Source organism: Triplophysa rosa, linkage group LG1 (genome assembly GCF_024868665.1).
Source record: "Triplophysa rosa linkage group LG1, Trosa_1v2, whole genome shotgun sequence".
In the NCBI taxonomy this organism is placed as follows: Eukaryota; Metazoa; Chordata; class Actinopteri; order Cypriniformes; family Nemacheilidae; genus Triplophysa; species Triplophysa rosa.
Window position 1 is genome coordinate 16,295,468 of NC_079890.1, and position 18,051 is coordinate 16,313,518.

An 18,051-nucleotide genomic window follows, 5' to 3' on the forward strand; every position below is an offset into this window, starting at 1 on the left:
TTCCCCTTTTTTGTTGTGTTACCCCAGTGTTACTCATTGCGCGGCTCGCGAGCCTCCTGCGGCTCGCCAAGCTTTAATTCATGGCTCGCATGGCAGTAAATAATATGGTGAAATGATCACGCAGTCAAAATAGATATTCATAAAAAATAAGCGAGACATAACCCATTAGAAAATTCTGTGTCTGCTCTATAACAAATCATTTATATAAAAGTATCAAAAAAAGCGGAATAAAATATGAAAATATAGACAAAAAAAGATACTCTCTCTCCCGTTACGTCCATTAACGTTGCACTGACTGACTGCACAGCTGCCGGTTTTTGGCGCTCTTTCCAGCTCTTAACACTTGACGTTAGCTACTGCTATTTCCAACATTTCATGCTAGTTAGCTTGTGTTATACACGGACTACAAATGGATCGATTTCTTATCAAACAATGTCGTGCACCAAGTGGACAGCAACAAAGCAATGTGACGGTGACAAAAGAGGGAACTAAAGATTCGGAGCATGCAACAACCGCAATCAACAGAAAGATGACGGAGACGGAGTTTGTGGCGAGTCAGCACCTGCTAAAAAGAGAAAGGTACGAGTCATACAAGATGAGCATAGAAAATTTCAAGAAAAGTGGACAGATGAATTTTATTTGTTCTCCACGGATCGAACCCTTTGTGTTTACTATGCAAACCAACCCGCTCTGGTTTCAAGCGCAGTAATTTGGAGCGCCATTTCCAAACAACGCATCCAAATTTCAATAAAAGTTACCCGCCTAGAAGTGAAATAAGGAAAAGAAAAATAGAACAGCTTTCTTCCTCTCTTTATGGACAACAACGGCTCATACACAGGACAACTTATACAGCTGAACGTTTAACCGAGGCTTCTTTTGAGATCGCGTCGATTTTGGCTCGGGGAAAAAACCGTGGCTCCCCTATTGACTTTGTCTTCCAGCCGGTGAATCTGCCGGCCTTCCAGCCGGTCTTCCAGCCGGTAACTCAGCCGGCCTTCCAGCCGGCCTTCCAGCCGGTGAATCTGCCGGTCCCCAGCCTTGTACCTCCCAGGACTTCCTTTAAGTCCCCAGGGACTAAGACTGTTCCCCCATGTCCCAACCCATTTGGACTTCCCCCCCATGATCTCTTGTCTTGCCCCACCCCCCTTCCCATGTTTATTATTTTTATTGACTCACCCCAACCCTAGTATCATGTTTTCCTGTCTGCCCCTGATTTTGTTGTCAATGTTTTTCTGGTTCTTGTCACTGTCCCAGTCTGTCTGGTCTTGTTAGTCGGCCCCTTGGTGAACACCTGGGGGTGTTCATTAAGGGGGGGCTCTGTCATGGTCCTGCCTTCTTGTTCAGGATTTTCTAGTCTTGTGGCAGGATCGTGACAGATCCCTTATGTTTAGTGTGAGAAAGTCATGGGGTGTTTACCTTTGACAGCCCATGTGCTTTCTCATGTCTCGTCATTGGCCCCGCCCCTCTCGTTTCCCGTATCATTTCCCGGCCGTGTTTCATTACCCTCACCTGCCCTGTGTTATTATCCCTCGTTTGTGTTCCCTTTAAATAGTCCTCATGTTTCAATGTCTTGTTGCTCGTGCATTGCGTTCTATGTACCTTTGTATCCAGTGTGCCACCGTTGTGTTTCCCAAGCCTGTCTAGTCAATGTACCTTGTTCCTGCTGTGAGTAAATGTTTATCTAGTTTATGTCAGTTTAGATTAAGTGTTCTGTTAGTCTAGTTAGTAGTTTATTGTTCCTGTTAAGTCTGTTATTCTTATTCCCCTTGTCTTTGTTATTTTACCCCCGCATGGGTTTTTGTTTTGTGTTTATTTAAATAAAATCTCTGTTAACCCCTTCAACCCCGCCTGCCTGCAATTGGGTTCTTCCTGTAGATTCATGACAAAAAGAGCAGGTAGTATCTCACCTGCCCAGCTGCTTCAGTCAGTCCACACAGAGCCTTTGAGGCTCCAGCAACACATTCTCCAAACGCCAGAACATCTCCGGTCTTGCAGTTATGAGAGATCCCAGCCATAGACTCACCGAGGACCTACACATACCACACACATGTGAATTACACACCACATAGTCGACAGTATTCAACCGCGTTTTAATTTCATTTTCAAATAAAACACATTTTTATTTAACAAACTGAATAAATCTAAAAATGAAGTCTTTAATATTATAAAGTAGACATGGATCATAGTGCTGTTACCTTAGAGTTCTCCATGACACTTTCAATGCAGTCGAAGTACGAGAGATCATTGACTGGCTCATTGGGGTTATCCAGCAGCCCCCTAACAGCCTGGAACCCACATAAAAAGAACACGGTCAATTTATTTTATAGTAAAAAAAATACATATAGTTTGGATTGTGTGCAGTACATGTATAATACCTCAAGCTCTCTCAGCGCGTTGTCACATTCTCTCTGTCCTGGTGCATTCTGGGTACACATAGTAATCAACTGGTTGATGCTGTCAGTCACAGACCTGAATAGCACAAAAGAGAGATTCAAAATACAGAAAAAAAGCATATATATAAAACACCCACACACAAATGTATAATGTGTATTACCTGGCAGCAGCAGCGAGAAGGTTCTTTGCATTGCCTGCTGCAGGATCCACAGATAAAGACTTTGCAGCCAACAGCAGCTTACTGGAGGCCATCGAGATGTTTTTCAGATTCCCAATCACCTGTATCTGATCATCCTTACTCTAAAACAATACATTTTTAGATCTTTTCTTTTATTATTTAAGGAAAGGGACGTTTGAAGTTCAGTTTGTCTCGTAGACAGTTTGTACACTTTACCTGAGTGTGGCCAGCCATCTCAATGCCAGCATCCAGAAACTCATCGAAGTCCTCACTGAACTTTCCAGAAGCATCTGAAAGCTGGATGGTGGTTCCTCTAGAAGCATGGACCACATCACCAGCAGACTGGTTTAGATCTGCTGCCGTCTGGTTGAGGTCACTCTGAGCCTCCTGGAAGGTTTTACTGCAGGGAGGAAGCTGAAATAACAGGCACAAAATACTCAAACATTGACATCTAGTACACTGGTAATTCAACACTGTGCATTGCATGACTTAAGCATCATAAAGAGAATGATAATGATTAAAAAACGTGAACCATGAAAAATAACAACCTGATGTTTTAATAGACTGATGTTATATTAGTTGTTAAAGAGCCTGCACAAAACACCATGTACAAAACATATTCTGTACTTGAGTATCTTACAAAATCTTAACGAAAATAACAAGCTCACCGTCTCTACCAGCAGTTTTTTGCTGGCCTCTCCGATGCTTTTCAGAGCCATATCAACATCCTTCTGGCCAGGCAGACAGTTTACACAAGCGTTCAGTGAGTGAGACACTGCTTTTGCTACCTAACATTGAAATATATTACAATGCAATCAGTCAAAAGTCAAAAGACTACACGTATTCGTAGTTTCTCAGAAGCAGCGATTCTCTGAGGTCAGAACTAACCTGTGCTAGCCTCTGCTGCAGCACTGCATCACCGGGGGCAACCAGCGCCTGTTTGGCTTCAAAAATCAATTTGGCCGACCATTCCATAACCTCCCGTGCAGAATCCAGCATGGCCACAGCTCCAGCAGGATCAGATGTGGTGGTGGCAACACCCCTCGCAGCCTGCGCTAAAGTCTTGAGAGCCTGGGCCGTTTCACTCGCAGCAACACCTGTGCACAAACGGTTTCTGAGTCTGTGTTTTTCATGTGTCGTGTGTCTGTGAGAGGGCAAGTTACCTGTGTAATGCTCATTCCCCTGTGCAGCACAGGTGAGCAGCTGGGCCATGGAGGAACCAACAGCCTTTGATGTACCACCCAGGTCCTGAGTGCACTTATCCAACTAAAACATGAAATCACATCACAACATACACGAGTAACTCACACAATAAACAGGAAAACAATTACAAACAAAACATGACTTCTGAAAGAGTCTACTCACAGATTCTCCAGGTAAAGGTTTCAGTTGTCCCTCAGAAGCAGCCATTTTAGCATCCTGTAGCTCATTCTTGAGGGTTTGTACTGCTATGAGAGCAGAGTCTATCTCCATAGGGCCACATGCCTCGTGAGCCTAGATGTCATATAACAAACGCAAGTTCTTCCTGGTTATGCATGTGGAGCTTGTACTCTTTAAATGTGCGTGTGGATCGATCCATCACCTTCTGTGCAGCCGTGCGGAGCTCGGCCAGACTGGTGGCCAGGTTCTTGGCACACTGCCCCAGCTGCATGGCTGCCGCCTGGTCAGTCACGGTCGGTACAGACGACTTGGCCGAGGATACCATCTTACTACCAGGCTGTGAAGATAGAAACGAGGCGGTGGTCACTTCAAGCATTTTTAACACTTTACAGAAGACGGATGTTCAGGGTGAAATCAAACACTACTGTTACCTGAAGGAAGTTCTGACTGGCAATGATGAGGGCAAGCTGGGCACTATCATCCTCCGGCTGCCCTTGACTGCCCCTCACTCCCTGAACCAGCTGAGGGATATGGTCAGCTACAGCCTAACACACACAAACGACATTCGGTTACATGTTAGCAAGCACATACACAAAAAAATCCAAGAGTAAAAAAAACATCATTACGAAGTGATGAATACACAAATACTATTGTGTATGAAATGTGATAAATGAAAAAAGTGAACTGTATTATTAAAAATCCAATCAAACCCCCCAAAAATGTTTTGGCTGTTTCCAATGAACACTTGCACCTTAAAGGTCTTCTGTATTATCAAATCGCAATAAAAAATGTGCTTGGAACAGAATAGTACAAAACACTAAACACAAGTATAAAGACAGACCTTGCAGCTCTGCACGAGTTGTTGGTGGGCTGCAGTGTTTTTGTTAGAAGCTGCTGCATTCTGGGATGCGGCGATGGTTTGAGTGGCAGCGGCAGCGGCTTGTTTAGCGGCGTTCTGAAGAGATAAACACCAGGTGTCCAATGTTCACATTCATCAAAGTTTCACTCAACAATTTATAGTTTCTTTAAATGCCCTTTATAAACATTTACATTATGCACAGACCCCGCCTAACAATCACAGTCTCTGCTGTCATCACCTCCAGTTTTGTTATGAGTTTCTTCTTGATGGCGTTCTGGGCAGCTGCGTTGGTGGCCACACGCAGCCCTTCTGCAGCTTCTCGCAGCTTCTGCTGCTGGTCTTCATTCTCAGGGTACGCTGCAGCTCCCTGCACACACATACGCATTACAGTCCGCTCCACTGTGTGAAATCAACTCATCTCTATACTTGCACCACTAACCCACCGAGACATTAGTTACGTTCTCTGTGTGACTGATTTACATTATATAAACCATTCTGCTTAATAGGAAATGCTGTGTATTACATCCTCTTAGGTCACAGATTTATTAAGCCGTAAGCTTTTACAGAATGAACACAGATAGGAGAACAAGACAAAAATAGGTTACAAATTATTTTACAGGACATGCTGTTACAGTGGACTTACCCAACAGCTCTTACTAGAATGAGGGCTCATAAATAATGTAAATGCGTATTCATTACATGTCATGCTTTTATGAAAACTATCCATAAAAACACCTTTGCAGCTTCGACCATTCGAGCAGTGGCATCTGCGAGCAGTTTGGCAGCAGCGAGAAGCTTTTTAGAATTGTTGATATCCACCTCCACCTCAGCATCTGACCTCATTGCATTCACAAGGTCAGAGGTCGCCTGGGCGAGAACCCGTGCCTGTCGGACCATCTCACCTACAGAACAGAAGGTTGAAGGCACAGTTCACCAAAAATTACGATTCTGTCATCATTTACTCACTCTCAAATTGTTCCTATTTTTTTTTGTCTTCAGCAGAACAATGTTTGTAACCAAACAGTTCCGGGTCACCATTGACTACCATAGTAAGAACAAACGGCCATGTATACAGGTTTGGAACAACATGACGGCGAGTAAATGATGGCAGAATTTTCATTTTTGGGTGAACTATTCCTGAAAGTGAAACACAATTCACAAGGTATACAATGTGTATAAAGGTCTAAACAAAAGTTTATTTCTTACCAGCATCACCCATGGAGCAGAAAATACTCTCTGTAACGGTCATGATGGTGTCAGTTGCCTGGTCGTAACGGCCAATAGGCTCGCCGCATGAAGCGTAGTTCCTCACGTGCGTCAGGAGGTCACTGAGAGCATGCGTGACGATCCCAGCCGCTGCGTTGACAGCCTTCAGTAGTTCCCCGTCACTGGTAGCTGACAGACAGGCTTTCACACAACCTTCCACTGAACGATCCACCAGTTTTCCAGCCTCGATCAGTTGCTCCTGACACACCGGCGAGCTGATGGTGGGGCTCACAACCTGAAGGACACAGTTACGCGAGTAAAAACACGGTAAAGTCAGCAATATTCCTTTAAGAGAAGAAACATTTAAACTCTGGGTCACACTTTATTTTAAGGTCCAATTCTCGGTATTAATAAACTATTAACTGTGACTTTTGCCTCAGTAAACTACTAATTTGTTGCTTATTAATAGTTAGTATGATAGTTGTTAGGTTTAGGTATTAGGTAGGATTAGGGAAGTAGAATATGGTCATGTTGAATATGTGCTTTATAAGTACTAATAAACAGCCAATATGCTAAAAATAGGCATCTAATAAGCAACTAGTTAATAGTGAGAATTGGTCCTTATACTAAAGTGTTACCAAACTCTGAATTGCAGTTGAATTGTACACATGTTGTAAAGATTAAACCTTTTGATCTATTAACTTCTATTACTTTTATTACTAAAATAATAAGTTATTACATTTACAAAAAAGAATGATACTAATTCTCACTGTGAAAATGTTATTGTTTTTTAATTGTATATGAAGCATGTGTGTACTCTACCTTGGCACAGGCAACTAGTTGTGAAGTGGAGAGGGCACATTGGGTTGCAGCTGCAATAACTCTGTTCTGCAGGACAACGTCTTCAGAAACCTGAGCTACGTTCTTGGCCTTCAGAACCATCATGGCTGCTGCATTAGCCACAGCTTTAGCCAAGTTCATCAGCACATCCTGAAACACATGCACATTTCAGAGTGAGAAACACTAAAACACAGAAGAACATCATGAGAAGGCTGCTGTGTACCTGGAACCGCTCGTCTGTTTCATTCTCTCCAATCTGCCTAAGAAGATCTCCACTGGCTTGACCGATACTACCAGCTGCAGTCAGAACCGTCTGTCGAGGCTGCATGACAAGACACATTTGTTCGGTAATTTTGGGATTTTCATTTATATTCTATAACATGCACAATCAAAACACTGCTGTAAGGATTACTGTATGATAGACGTGTCTAATTGACATGTTTAATTTCTGTACATCACAAAGCACATGCACGGGCTCTCTCACCTCTCCTGAAGTGGGCTCCACAGTTTTGAGCAGGTCAGATACAGCTCCAGTGAGAGTCCTGGCAGCTCTCATCAGGTCCTGACCGCTGCCCACATCATCCTCCATCAGAGCAGCTAGCAGCTTTACACCCTTTGACATCTCCGTCAGATTAGAGGAGATTGTGGTGATGGCACAGCCTACCGCAGTGTAATCTGTGTCTGTTGGGTCACCTGGAAATCAGAACAGGAGACACAATCACTATGTTGTGGGTGTACGTTCAAAGCATGGGCCTTTTATTTCAACAAACACAGGGTTTTGATACATATGTAATGCCAAATGCATAAATGTAAATGTATGAGAAATCATTTGAATTGTTACCAGCAGTGAGATTGACCACAGAGGCAGTTCCAGCCGTTATGGCATCCACCTGAGAGTGAATGTCATGCTTGGACTCATCCATCTTGTTCTGAATCCACATTTTAGAAGCCTAAAAAAATTGGGAAATTAGGAGAGACAGAAAGAACAGGGATTGCGTGTTTGAGATTCACCCATTGCCTAGATTACTGACACTCTGGGCATTCAATCAATTTCATTAGATGCCACCTGGGATGCTTCTTAAACAACACTGAAGGCTTACTTATCCCTTACTTCACACTCCCACTCATCCAATAGAAAGATTTTATAAAGAAATTCACATACATTATACATTTACAAAACAAATTTCAAGTTTGTAATGCATTGTCTCACCATATCATCTCCGAGTGGTGGCAGCTCTTCTACATCCTCCAGGTCAGTCTGTGCCTGCTGTACCGCCTGCATACTGGTGTTAATGGTGCCCACAAGGGCCTGTTGTGCTGCACTCTGCTCAACCAGTGAGGGATAGCAAAAATTAGACATTCATCCACTGTCCAACGCACAGAAACCAATGACACCTGGTCCACAAACTGGACCGCGTGTTCTCACCAGCGGTGGCATATGTCCAAGATGCATCTGTCCGGTAGTGATCTGTTGCTGTGGAGATGGCATGATACCCATGTTCAGCGTTTCTGGACCCACAGAACCTGACCTCAAGATCCCAGGCAGTGCCACTGAACCATGCTCCGCCCGTCCGACACTGTTAAACTGCTGCTGCAATACAGTGGACCTAAGAAAGACGTAAGAGACTGTGAAGACATACAGTAAAGTACAGTAAATATAAATAATGCACAGTATGTTAGACCCTCAACTCATTCCAAACCTTTATGACTTTTTCTTATTCAGAACACAAAAGAAGATTTTTGAAGAATGTTGGTAACCGAACACATTGACCGCCATTGACTTAGACTGTATAGACAAAACCAAGGGGACATTTCTCAATACATCTTCTTTTGTGTTCCTCAGAAGAAAGTCATATGCAGGTTTATAATGACATGAGGATGAATACATTTTTTTAAATGTTTTAGTTTGAGTTCAGAGTCTAGCTAAATATCTGGAAGTGCTAAAGCCTTCATTGATTATTCGAACTTCATGGAGCTGCAGACTCCAGCACTGGTTAGAAATAAGAAGTAGACCTTATGGAAAAAAGTGTGTGGAATAGGTAACCTTAGCTACATCTAGATAACTAGAGACTGAGATAAGGTGGTTGTTTTCTGCTGTGATTTTCCTTTTCTTTCCTTCCTGCTGTTCTGCTCTGATTACAGAAGTATTTCCAAACATAATTGGCATAAAATTACAAAACCATGAAAGGAAACATGGTTAGCATCACTGCTGACTCAAAGGATGCTTTTGAGAGCTCTGTGTGTGTGTGTGTGTGTGTCTTACTTTTTCGGAGAAACTGACTCCTCTAACATGGTGGCCTCCTCATCTCCCTCCAAGCCAAAACGGTCCTTGCTTTGTTTCTGTGGGACCAAACAGCCACAAACAAACCCTTTACATTTACACCACCCCTATTTTTGATATGTTCCAATTCTGTCTCCTGTTAATATCTTGTATAATCTGTAACATGAAAATCCAGCATCTTATTATCTCTATGTAAAAGCAGTTTAATAGTTTAATACTTGCCTTCTTAAGAATAATGTCGATGTAACCAGCTATAAGTTGAGATATCTGCTCGCCCTCAGTGGTCTGAAGTGAATAATAGCTCTCCTGATACTCCCCGAAATCCTGCACACGGACAAACACAGTTTTAGGACAACAGCAAACATTTCAGCAGCACCTGAAGCTATTTGATCCATTTGGAGGTGATATGCGAGTCTGTGTGGATGTTTGTGTTGTTTAAGTACCAGTGTAAAGCTCTTAGGTGAAGCAGCCCATCTCTTCACTGTAGTTAGCGGCCACTCCTGAACCACGTCTTTGGTTTTCTCATCCACTCGCATCACTGATTCTTTGGTTATACCCAAGAGCCTTGGGACCAGTTTGTTCTTACTTTTCATTTTCTCCTAAGAAATACATTAAGACAAGGAAAGCAAGTTTACTTCACTAGGTTCAGGGCAGTACAAGATAGAGTTCCTGCTGGTGTGATTATGCAGTGCCCTGGCATATATCTTCACGACTTTTTCACACAACATTCTTCATCCATCCTGCCAGATTCTCTGATGCTTATCTGCATTTTCACGCCCCCTCTCTCTCTCTCTGAGCTGTCAACAGATTGATAAGATGAGCTTTACTGTCTCGTCTGAGTCACAGAGCTACACAGTGCTCATCTTTCTTACTTTAATTTCCTGCATCAATGCATTTACCAATAAATCACTGAATAAACCAGGAACTGTTTCGAGAATACAGAATATGAGACTGGATACGAGATAAATAAAGCAATAATGCAAATCAAATCAGTAACTTGTAGAGCGTTTTGGGCGCTAGCACACATCTGCTGTATCTTAACATTACAACTCAAGCAGAACTGAATTGCAATCGGTCCACGAGTCATGCGCATACTGGAATAGATAGGGGGTGGGTGAAAGAAAATTTGGACTTGGGGAATGAAAACTATCCTTGACATTCAACTGACTATTGGAACTTAACGGTCCAGTGTGTCATTTTTTGGAGGATCTATTGACAGAAATGTAATGTAATATTCATAACTATGTTTTCAGAGGTATATAAAGACCTTACATAATGAAGTTTTATCAAAGTCCGTTTAGGGAAGTCGTGCCACTCGGCGGACATGTTTGCAACACGCCTCCAGGCAGTTATTACGTAATTCAAACAAGAGTGAATTGAGAATACTGATATTTCTACAATCGCCAGCTAAAATTCCAATTAAACGACATATTTAAAAACAACATTTAAAAATTATGTTAACTGTACCATAACGTTTGTTTCCTATGATCAAATTGGGCTTAAAAAACATTATTTTTCATGTTGCTTTAGATACTACGCATGTGCAAAGCTTCACTAGGCCGGCCATATTGAGCGTTGCGTTCCTCCCCATTCATTTCAATGGCAGTGACGCATCTTGTTAATATTAATATCTTGGTGTTAAATTTTTATTATCTTAGAATGAGCTATTTCTATCTACATAAACTGCGGGTCCCCTTGCAAGGAATTCGGTATGTTGTTTTTACAGTAGCCCTAAACGGACAAACTGCTCTACAGATCGCGTTTTGTAAATACGTTATCACCTTCGGCAAAGAAGCGGAAACGTTACAACATCTTTTAGCCACTGTAGTGCTTCGAAAGGGAGGGGTGGAGTGAGCCGTTGGTTGCCATTTACAACATCACCACTAGATGCTGCTAAAATTTTCAAGTCAAAAGATTGTTATAAACACTGCTTGACACAGAGAAGAACAGCGTGCAGAAACATCTGCTTTACCTTCACTAAGAAAAAGGACACTCCATATGTTCTGAGGGATCTCGCAAGCTTCACATACTTCACTTTGGCTTCAATCTCTGTCATTTCACCACAAGCCTTATGTTCCTGTCAAATTCATAAAGCACAAAAAAATCATAAATCATATCATTATTCCGCTCAATGGATCCTTGATGATGTGATATATACATAATGAACAAGTGAATGTGCAAAATGGTGAAACAACCCACTCAGGGGGAAGTGACCTACCTGAAAAATTGTCTTCTCTGCACCTCTTTGTTTGATGTACTCTTTAGGCAGAAACTCTTTCAAGCTGAATGAAATGCACATACAAAGTTAGAAAGTTAATGACATTTTCCTGAACTCCCTGAAGTATTGCATTACAGTTTAGCTTATTAACTAAACATTTGTTTGCACATTTCTGAATGTGATTTGATGCAACACTTTTGATCCAAGAGCAGAAGCACTGTAAATGCTTACTCCAGAAATCCAGTCTTGTGTTTATGTTCTATGTGAGGCCCGAACTGAATCTGTCCTTGAATGCCACCAAATTCACAAGCCTTGTCGAACGACACCGGATGAGAACCATTCAAGATGTCATCACGTGCCTGTGGAAACAAAAGCAAAAGGTCTCCTCTGTTAACTCACAGCAGAAATGATCCGTATCTAAAGCCTCTGACACAAGAGCTTACAGCATACTAATGAGAGCTGTCCTACTGAACAGATCGATACGATGCTGTTTGTGCAGTAGTAGAGTAGCCTTTAGCGGCATGTGTCAATAACAGAATTACAGCACTTCTAAGCACACACATTATATTGAATGTGCACAGCATTTAGGTCAACATCACGGCAGCAGGGATTACAGCGGAACCAAGCCAAGGCTGTCAAGTGCTGTGCTTTTACTTCACATCATTATGAAATAACAGTGACAGGAATCTGACCTGAACATAGAGCAGATTGAGCTGCACGGGATCCCGAGAGTCGACGTTTTGATCAGAGTAAAAGAACTTTCGCCTCAACAGCAGAGTTTCGCTCTCTTCAACCCCCTGCTCCCTGAACGTACGCCCGTGATCTAACCAATTCACTGTAAGGGAAAATGCAGACCAGTGAGAATCAAAGTTGAAGCCTGAAGAAATACTACACTTGATATAAATATTTCATTAAAAAATATTTTTTAATTTTACTGTTTTATAACATATTTTACAAATATGTAACACTCCACATGTCTAATGTGGTGCCTACAGTCATCATCTGTGTGCAGTTTAGCTTTGAGCTTCTCCATCTTCCTCTCCTCCCTCAGTAGAGTTCTGTCTTTCTTCAGTGTGCCCGTTCCTTCATCTTTCTTCTCCTCTGCCACCTCTTGAATGAGAGAGTACTCTTCGTAGTTGGTGATTCCTGCAAGGAGACACGAGCAGACATACAGATTTGTTATGGCCTATGATTGTGTCCATGTGCGCAAGTATATAGACCGTTTCTGCAGCAACAACATAAGCATTATAGTTTTAATTGAATTGAATACAATTAATATACAATAAATGATTGATATAATTTTAAAATAATATAAAGTAAATGTTATATTACAACCAAACACAGAAGTTAACTTCATCAAACCATACAGTACATTTTTCAACTTAGATCTATGGAATTAACAGTTACCATTTAATGTACTGAATAAAAAAACATAAAAACGACCTGCTCTATTAGCAATAACTTTTTTTAATTTTTAAATATAATTACTTTTGAAATATTTAGTGAAGCAAAGACTTTTTTTCATCATGTCAAAAGAGTATTACTTACCTATTCTACTGCAGATAGTGACAAGCAGCTCTCCCACAGTTTTGGAATCATCCACCATGATAGTTTTAACTGCCCCGTCCAGCATTTTTATCTTTTGAGGTCTTTGTTTTTTCCTATACTCCAGTATGTCCTATGACACAAATGGAGAGGAAAAAGGAAATTAATGTGTGCATGTGTGAAACAAAACAAGTAGAAATGTTGAAATATTAGAGAAAGATAAAAGAAGAAAGAAGGCTACTGACAAAAGTGTATTTTTTTAACACTTTTAACACTTCCTAATATACGTCAATAACTACCGCTAAACACAATTAGGCAAAAAGATGTAGAGGTGTAAACAACCACAACACATAGTGACCAATGCATTAGTTACAGGCAGTAAGTACAGACACTAAGAAAAGCCTTTTCAGTGTCTCTTATATCCACAAAAACATGCTTAAAGCATTGAAATAACCAAGAGCAGGGCTAACAGAAACCTCCTCATTTAAAAAAAGTGCCAAGACCGCAAAGAAAGATCACAGAACATTTGTCTGGCATAAAATCAGCTGGAACTGACACATAAAACATCAAAGGTTGTACCCCATTTCTCAGCATGTAATAATCCAGCGTCCGGCCACTCTCCAGCCAGATGCCCTTTCTGGGGTCTTCATCTGATAGAAACAGCCCATATTCTGATGCTGAAAAACAACAGATGTAACTTGGATTAGCAATTAAACATTAATTAAACATTACAGTTGTCAGAAAAAAGGTTCGTTTAGATCAACTGGTTGAGCATAATGCAAGCAACATCAAGGTCAGGGATTGATTCTCATCAGGGAAAATGTGTGCTGTTGAATGCATCGTGGGTTGCTTTGGAAAAACCTTCCAAAGTCTTCCAGATGCCTACATGCAAATAGTGGTACTGAGAGACAAATAAAACAGAAACACAAATCCTACCTTGTCCAGTCTGGGCTTCCGGAACCCTGTCTCTGATGACCCTGCATGCGTCGTACACAGCCGTTGACGGCTCAAACTGCATAGTCTTCACCACATTACACTGTCTCATGCAGATCTTCAGAGACAGCGCCACCATCCTGCCAACTTAAGTATTACAACCAATCCGTACCTGTACAGAGATAATGGAAGAGATATGAGAGAAACAGAAACAAGACACTATGTGTTTGTGTTAGAGTATGTTTTTTCATAAATGCTAAGTCATATCTCTCTATTATGATCACAACATACTGTATATATTTGGCATGAGTCAGTCATGGTCATGTTAGAGGAATATGACTAACAACAGTTCTGTTCCGCTTTGCACAGATGATCAGACCCTGTAACTATTCCTCTTGTTCGACATCTATTCTTATCATCATGCGTTATTAACAAGACATTTGGATTCTGTCCAGTAGCTCTCTCTTCCCCTCACACACGCAACACACTTTTTACTGTTAACACCTGAACTCTGCCAGCTGCCTAAACTCATTCAACACTAGTCTCTCTCACGCACGCACGCACGTATACACACACGCACGCACGCACGCACGCACGCACGCACGCACGCACACAATGTCTGGTTTACTATCTCTGTGGGGACAGTCCATAGGCGTAATGTTTTTTATACTGTACAAACTGTATATTCTATCCCCTATCCCTAACCCTACCCCTAAACCTAAAGATCATAGAATACTTTTTTCATTTTTAGATTTTTAAAAAATATTGTTCTGTACAATTTATTAGCTTTTTTGTGCATGTAGGTTTAAGGTCCGCCACCGGGATATACAACATGAAAACACACACACACACACACACACACACACGCCGACCATTTCTCTACCACCGAACGCAATATTCTGCACAAGCGATACAAGCTTCGACGTCCGGCAAAATGACGCAACTGCAAGTTAGTTAAGTTCGTTAGTCATTACGCACACAACGCGCACGGCAACGCCACATATATGAATCGCAGGCCGCGTTCGGTGCACGCGACGCACGCAGCACCCACGCACGCACAGCAACACAACACACACCCACACACACACACACACACACACACACACACACAGAGAGATAGAAATGCAAAACACCCAGACACACAACAATCCAAACAGAGGATAGAGTTTCAATGTGAAGGTCTGGCTGAAACATAAAGAGAATTCTACAGTATCTGCCCTAATAAGTGTTCAACCCCTTCACTTCAAAATCAGCATTAAACCCATGACTAACCGAGAATCTGAAAAATTAGGATGTAACAGGATATTAAAGAGCTCATCTTTAGTCGGTCTGTGTGCCTGTGAAGATGGACGATGCCCTTGTACACAGTTGGCACACTGAATATTGGCATTAGTTTTGTGACCCAGTATGCCAGGAACAAGCTGTAGAGCTTTGAAATGTCATTAAGAGACATATATAGACTAACAACTGCTGAGTTTGCCATTGTTTGACTAAACAGTGGCAGATGGGGGAACGAAGCAGGGGGGCATCAGCAGTGTTCGGAAAAACTGTTTGGTATCAACTACTACTGCACAAAAAGGTGGAAAAAGTTCCCATCCAACCAGGTTTAAACCGACCAACTTGTTACCACAATCTCTCCTACATCTGCAACATTCAGACTTCTGTATTCAATGTTTCCAGCCATACAGATCCAAACATACAGCACTGACTCAACCGTCCCTCTGGTGGCTCGAAAGAGTCTGAGACATCACAAAACTCCAGAGAATGTTATTCCATTTATAGCCCTTCAACAAGAGGCTACATTCAGGTTAGCAGACTGACTTACAAGCCCGATTACTCACCTAGGTTCTTACTGAAATTACTGCACATCTTTCTCCACCTCTCCTGTCTAATATCAGTGAGACTCAGACGCTAAATTCCCCCATACAGTCATAGTGACTCATGTCTGTCGCCAGTGTTGCTATGGTAACTGAGAGCTACTGAAATATGATTATGCTGCTAAACTCCACCCTCTACAATGTTCAAAGTCAACTATATAGAATTTAAAAAATAGAATAGAAATAGAAAAATGTGTACAGCCATGATTATGGATGCAGATAAAAACCCAATTACGGATCTGCTCCAAAACCTAGTTAACTTTTTAAATTCACCCAAAATGACATTTTTTTCTTCATTCCCTCATCCCTCATGTCATTCCAAACGTATATGACTTTTTCTACAGAAAGTGAAAAAATACATTTAGAAGAATGTTGGTAGCCAAACAACATTGGGCACCCATTGACTACCATTGTATGCACACAAAACAACTGAGACATTTCTCAAAATATCCTCTTTGTGTTCCACAAAAGAAAGAGTCATATACAGGTTTTGTATGGCATGAGAGTGAATAAATGAGGACAACATTTATTTATTTTTAAAAACAATAGTCTTTCTACAGTAGCACACAATGGTTTAATCTTACCGTAATTCTGAGGTGTACACACTTCTGAAGCACAGCAGGTCTTCACAGCTTTAAAAACAACAAGAAAAAAAGAGATTAAATGTTTGGTTTAGGAATGACTTTTTTAAAGCCCCAGTCCACAACTTTTTAAACATCAAATTCCAGGGTCCTTTATGTTCTTATCTTTACATGACATGACCCATGAAATGAGACCCACCTGACAGCTCAAATTATAAATCATATAGGCTTAGTTGCCATTGTGAATCGAAGTATAGAGACACCAACCTTTCATGTACTATCATGTCATCTTTAAAACCTTTCAAGACACTTTTGATAAAACAATAAATTCTGCTGTGTTTTACCTTTGTGTTATTCTTATTTGCTCCTGTAAAGCTGCTTTGGAGCAATGCACATTGTGAAAAGCGCTATATAAATAAAATTGAATTGAATTGACAATAGTCATGGAAAGTCTTTTGTTGAAGTATAGAAGGAACTGACAAGGTTTATCCTCTACATCAATCCTCATAATAACTCTACATTTCCTTTCTTATCATGACTGCCAATAGAAGATTGCTAAATTGTTGTTAATAGATACAATAATGACAGAAAGCTATTCAGAGCAAATGTTATTCTCATTAGCCACGTTAGGCTGAAGACATACCAAGTATGCAAGATTAGGAGAAAGCTAAAGCAGCTTGTGGTGTGTTGGTGTGTGTGCACGCCCCTGTGTATTACAGCCCCGTGAGAAATGATTAAAAGCAGCAGTAATTAACCCAAGTCCATCTACTAATGATCTCACAAGGCCAGAGGCCTCTAAATGCTCTTAAAAAGTAAAGAGCTGGCACTTCATTTCTAAATAAGCTCCTCTGCATAAACTTCCCAAATAAGCTCATTAACAGTCGGTACAAACAAACCCAGTTATAGCTTAAACAACTGTTTGACATTTACAAAGAAGAAAAACTACTGGCTTTTAAGAAAACATATCAAGAATCAGTAAATGAGCATGAAAATGCAGCAAGACCTTTAAAATCACATAGTGTGCTGATGTCACGGTAATTAGTGTAAACCATTCTGAACAGTTAGGGTTTTTTATCCACCTCAATGAAACAATCGGTGATGCCATTGGCCCAGAAACCAGAGCTTCTGCCACTGTATTGAGTTGCATCATGAGTACGGTAACTGACCTCATTGAATGCTGGAAACATCTGTGCAGCAGCTGCCGTCATACACCGCAGAGGTCAACAAGAGTCCAGACCAAAATTACTAATTTACTCCACACTGATGAACCATATCAACCTCAAACACGCAACCAGTCATGCAGACATACCATTTAGTACACATGCAAGCATCAACAACAGGACCACTTTTAAAACAGAATGCAAATTGTATGTTCGGAATTGAGATTAAAAAATGGTCAGAATTAGCAGCATACACCAGTACAGGTATGTAATCTGGAGGTATACGTTTGTTTATATAACCTTATACTTCCATTAATACAGTAAACACTTCCGAAATCTATACTAGGGTCATTCTTCTCACGAAACCAATGAAACATCATGCAGTAAAGATTTTAATTATAAAACATTCGTTACCACAAAAATATGATCATTATAAACATACTTGAGTTCTCTACCTTGCACAAAGCATTATTTTAACTTAGAATTTTTTTACTTTGTATTATATTGCTTTTTTCTGCTGAAATTCTCATTACCGTATTGCATTGTACGTTGTAATTTAAACAGAGGACAATAAAAATATTCTGAAAAACAATTGGATG

At 41.0% G+C, this 18,051-nt stretch overlaps 1 protein-coding gene across 1 annotated transcript in view; it reads right to left on the minus strand.

The window, feature by feature from the left end:
- Positions 1-18,051, minus strand: part of tln2a (talin 2a) — a 43,698-nt gene that overhangs the window by 19,116 nt on the left and 6,531 nt on the right. Inside the window, exons 2-34 of the mRNA XM_057334161.1 lie at positions 16,296-16,343; positions 13,838-14,006; positions 13,481-13,578; positions 12,905-13,034; positions 12,350-12,502; positions 12,049-12,191; positions 11,588-11,715; positions 11,357-11,420; positions 11,111-11,215; positions 9,582-9,737; positions 9,361-9,462; positions 9,121-9,197; positions 8,284-8,464; positions 8,068-8,181; positions 7,699-7,807; positions 7,342-7,550; positions 7,081-7,179; positions 6,840-7,007; positions 6,018-6,312; positions 5,547-5,713; positions 5,050-5,178; positions 4,794-4,907; positions 4,384-4,497; positions 4,155-4,289; positions 3,938-4,066; positions 3,736-3,838; positions 3,461-3,669; positions 3,241-3,360; positions 2,789-2,986; positions 2,555-2,694; positions 2,376-2,469; positions 2,196-2,285; positions 1,908-2,030 (exon numbers count right to left, since the gene is read on the minus strand). Of these exons, the coding sequence (XP_057190144.1) occupies positions 1,908-2,030; positions 2,196-2,285; positions 2,376-2,469; positions 2,555-2,694; positions 2,789-2,986; positions 3,241-3,360; positions 3,461-3,669; positions 3,736-3,838; positions 3,938-4,066; positions 4,155-4,289; positions 4,384-4,497; positions 4,794-4,907; positions 5,050-5,178; positions 5,547-5,713; positions 6,018-6,312; positions 6,840-7,007; positions 7,081-7,179; positions 7,342-7,550; positions 7,699-7,807; positions 8,068-8,181; positions 8,284-8,464; positions 9,121-9,197; positions 9,361-9,462; positions 9,582-9,737; positions 11,111-11,215; positions 11,357-11,420; positions 11,588-11,715; positions 12,049-12,191; positions 12,350-12,502; positions 12,905-13,034; positions 13,481-13,578; positions 13,838-13,973 (4,332 nt within the window). The 5' untranslated portion in view covers positions 13,974-14,006; positions 16,296-16,343. The remainder of the gene's footprint in view (positions 1-1,907; positions 2,031-2,195; positions 2,286-2,375; positions 2,470-2,554; positions 2,695-2,788; positions 2,987-3,240; positions 3,361-3,460; positions 3,670-3,735; positions 3,839-3,937; positions 4,067-4,154; positions 4,290-4,383; positions 4,498-4,793; positions 4,908-5,049; positions 5,179-5,546; positions 5,714-6,017; positions 6,313-6,839; positions 7,008-7,080; positions 7,180-7,341; positions 7,551-7,698; positions 7,808-8,067; positions 8,182-8,283; positions 8,465-9,120; positions 9,198-9,360; positions 9,463-9,581; positions 9,738-11,110; positions 11,216-11,356; positions 11,421-11,587; positions 11,716-12,048; positions 12,192-12,349; positions 12,503-12,904; positions 13,035-13,480; positions 13,579-13,837; positions 14,007-16,295; positions 16,344-18,051) is intronic.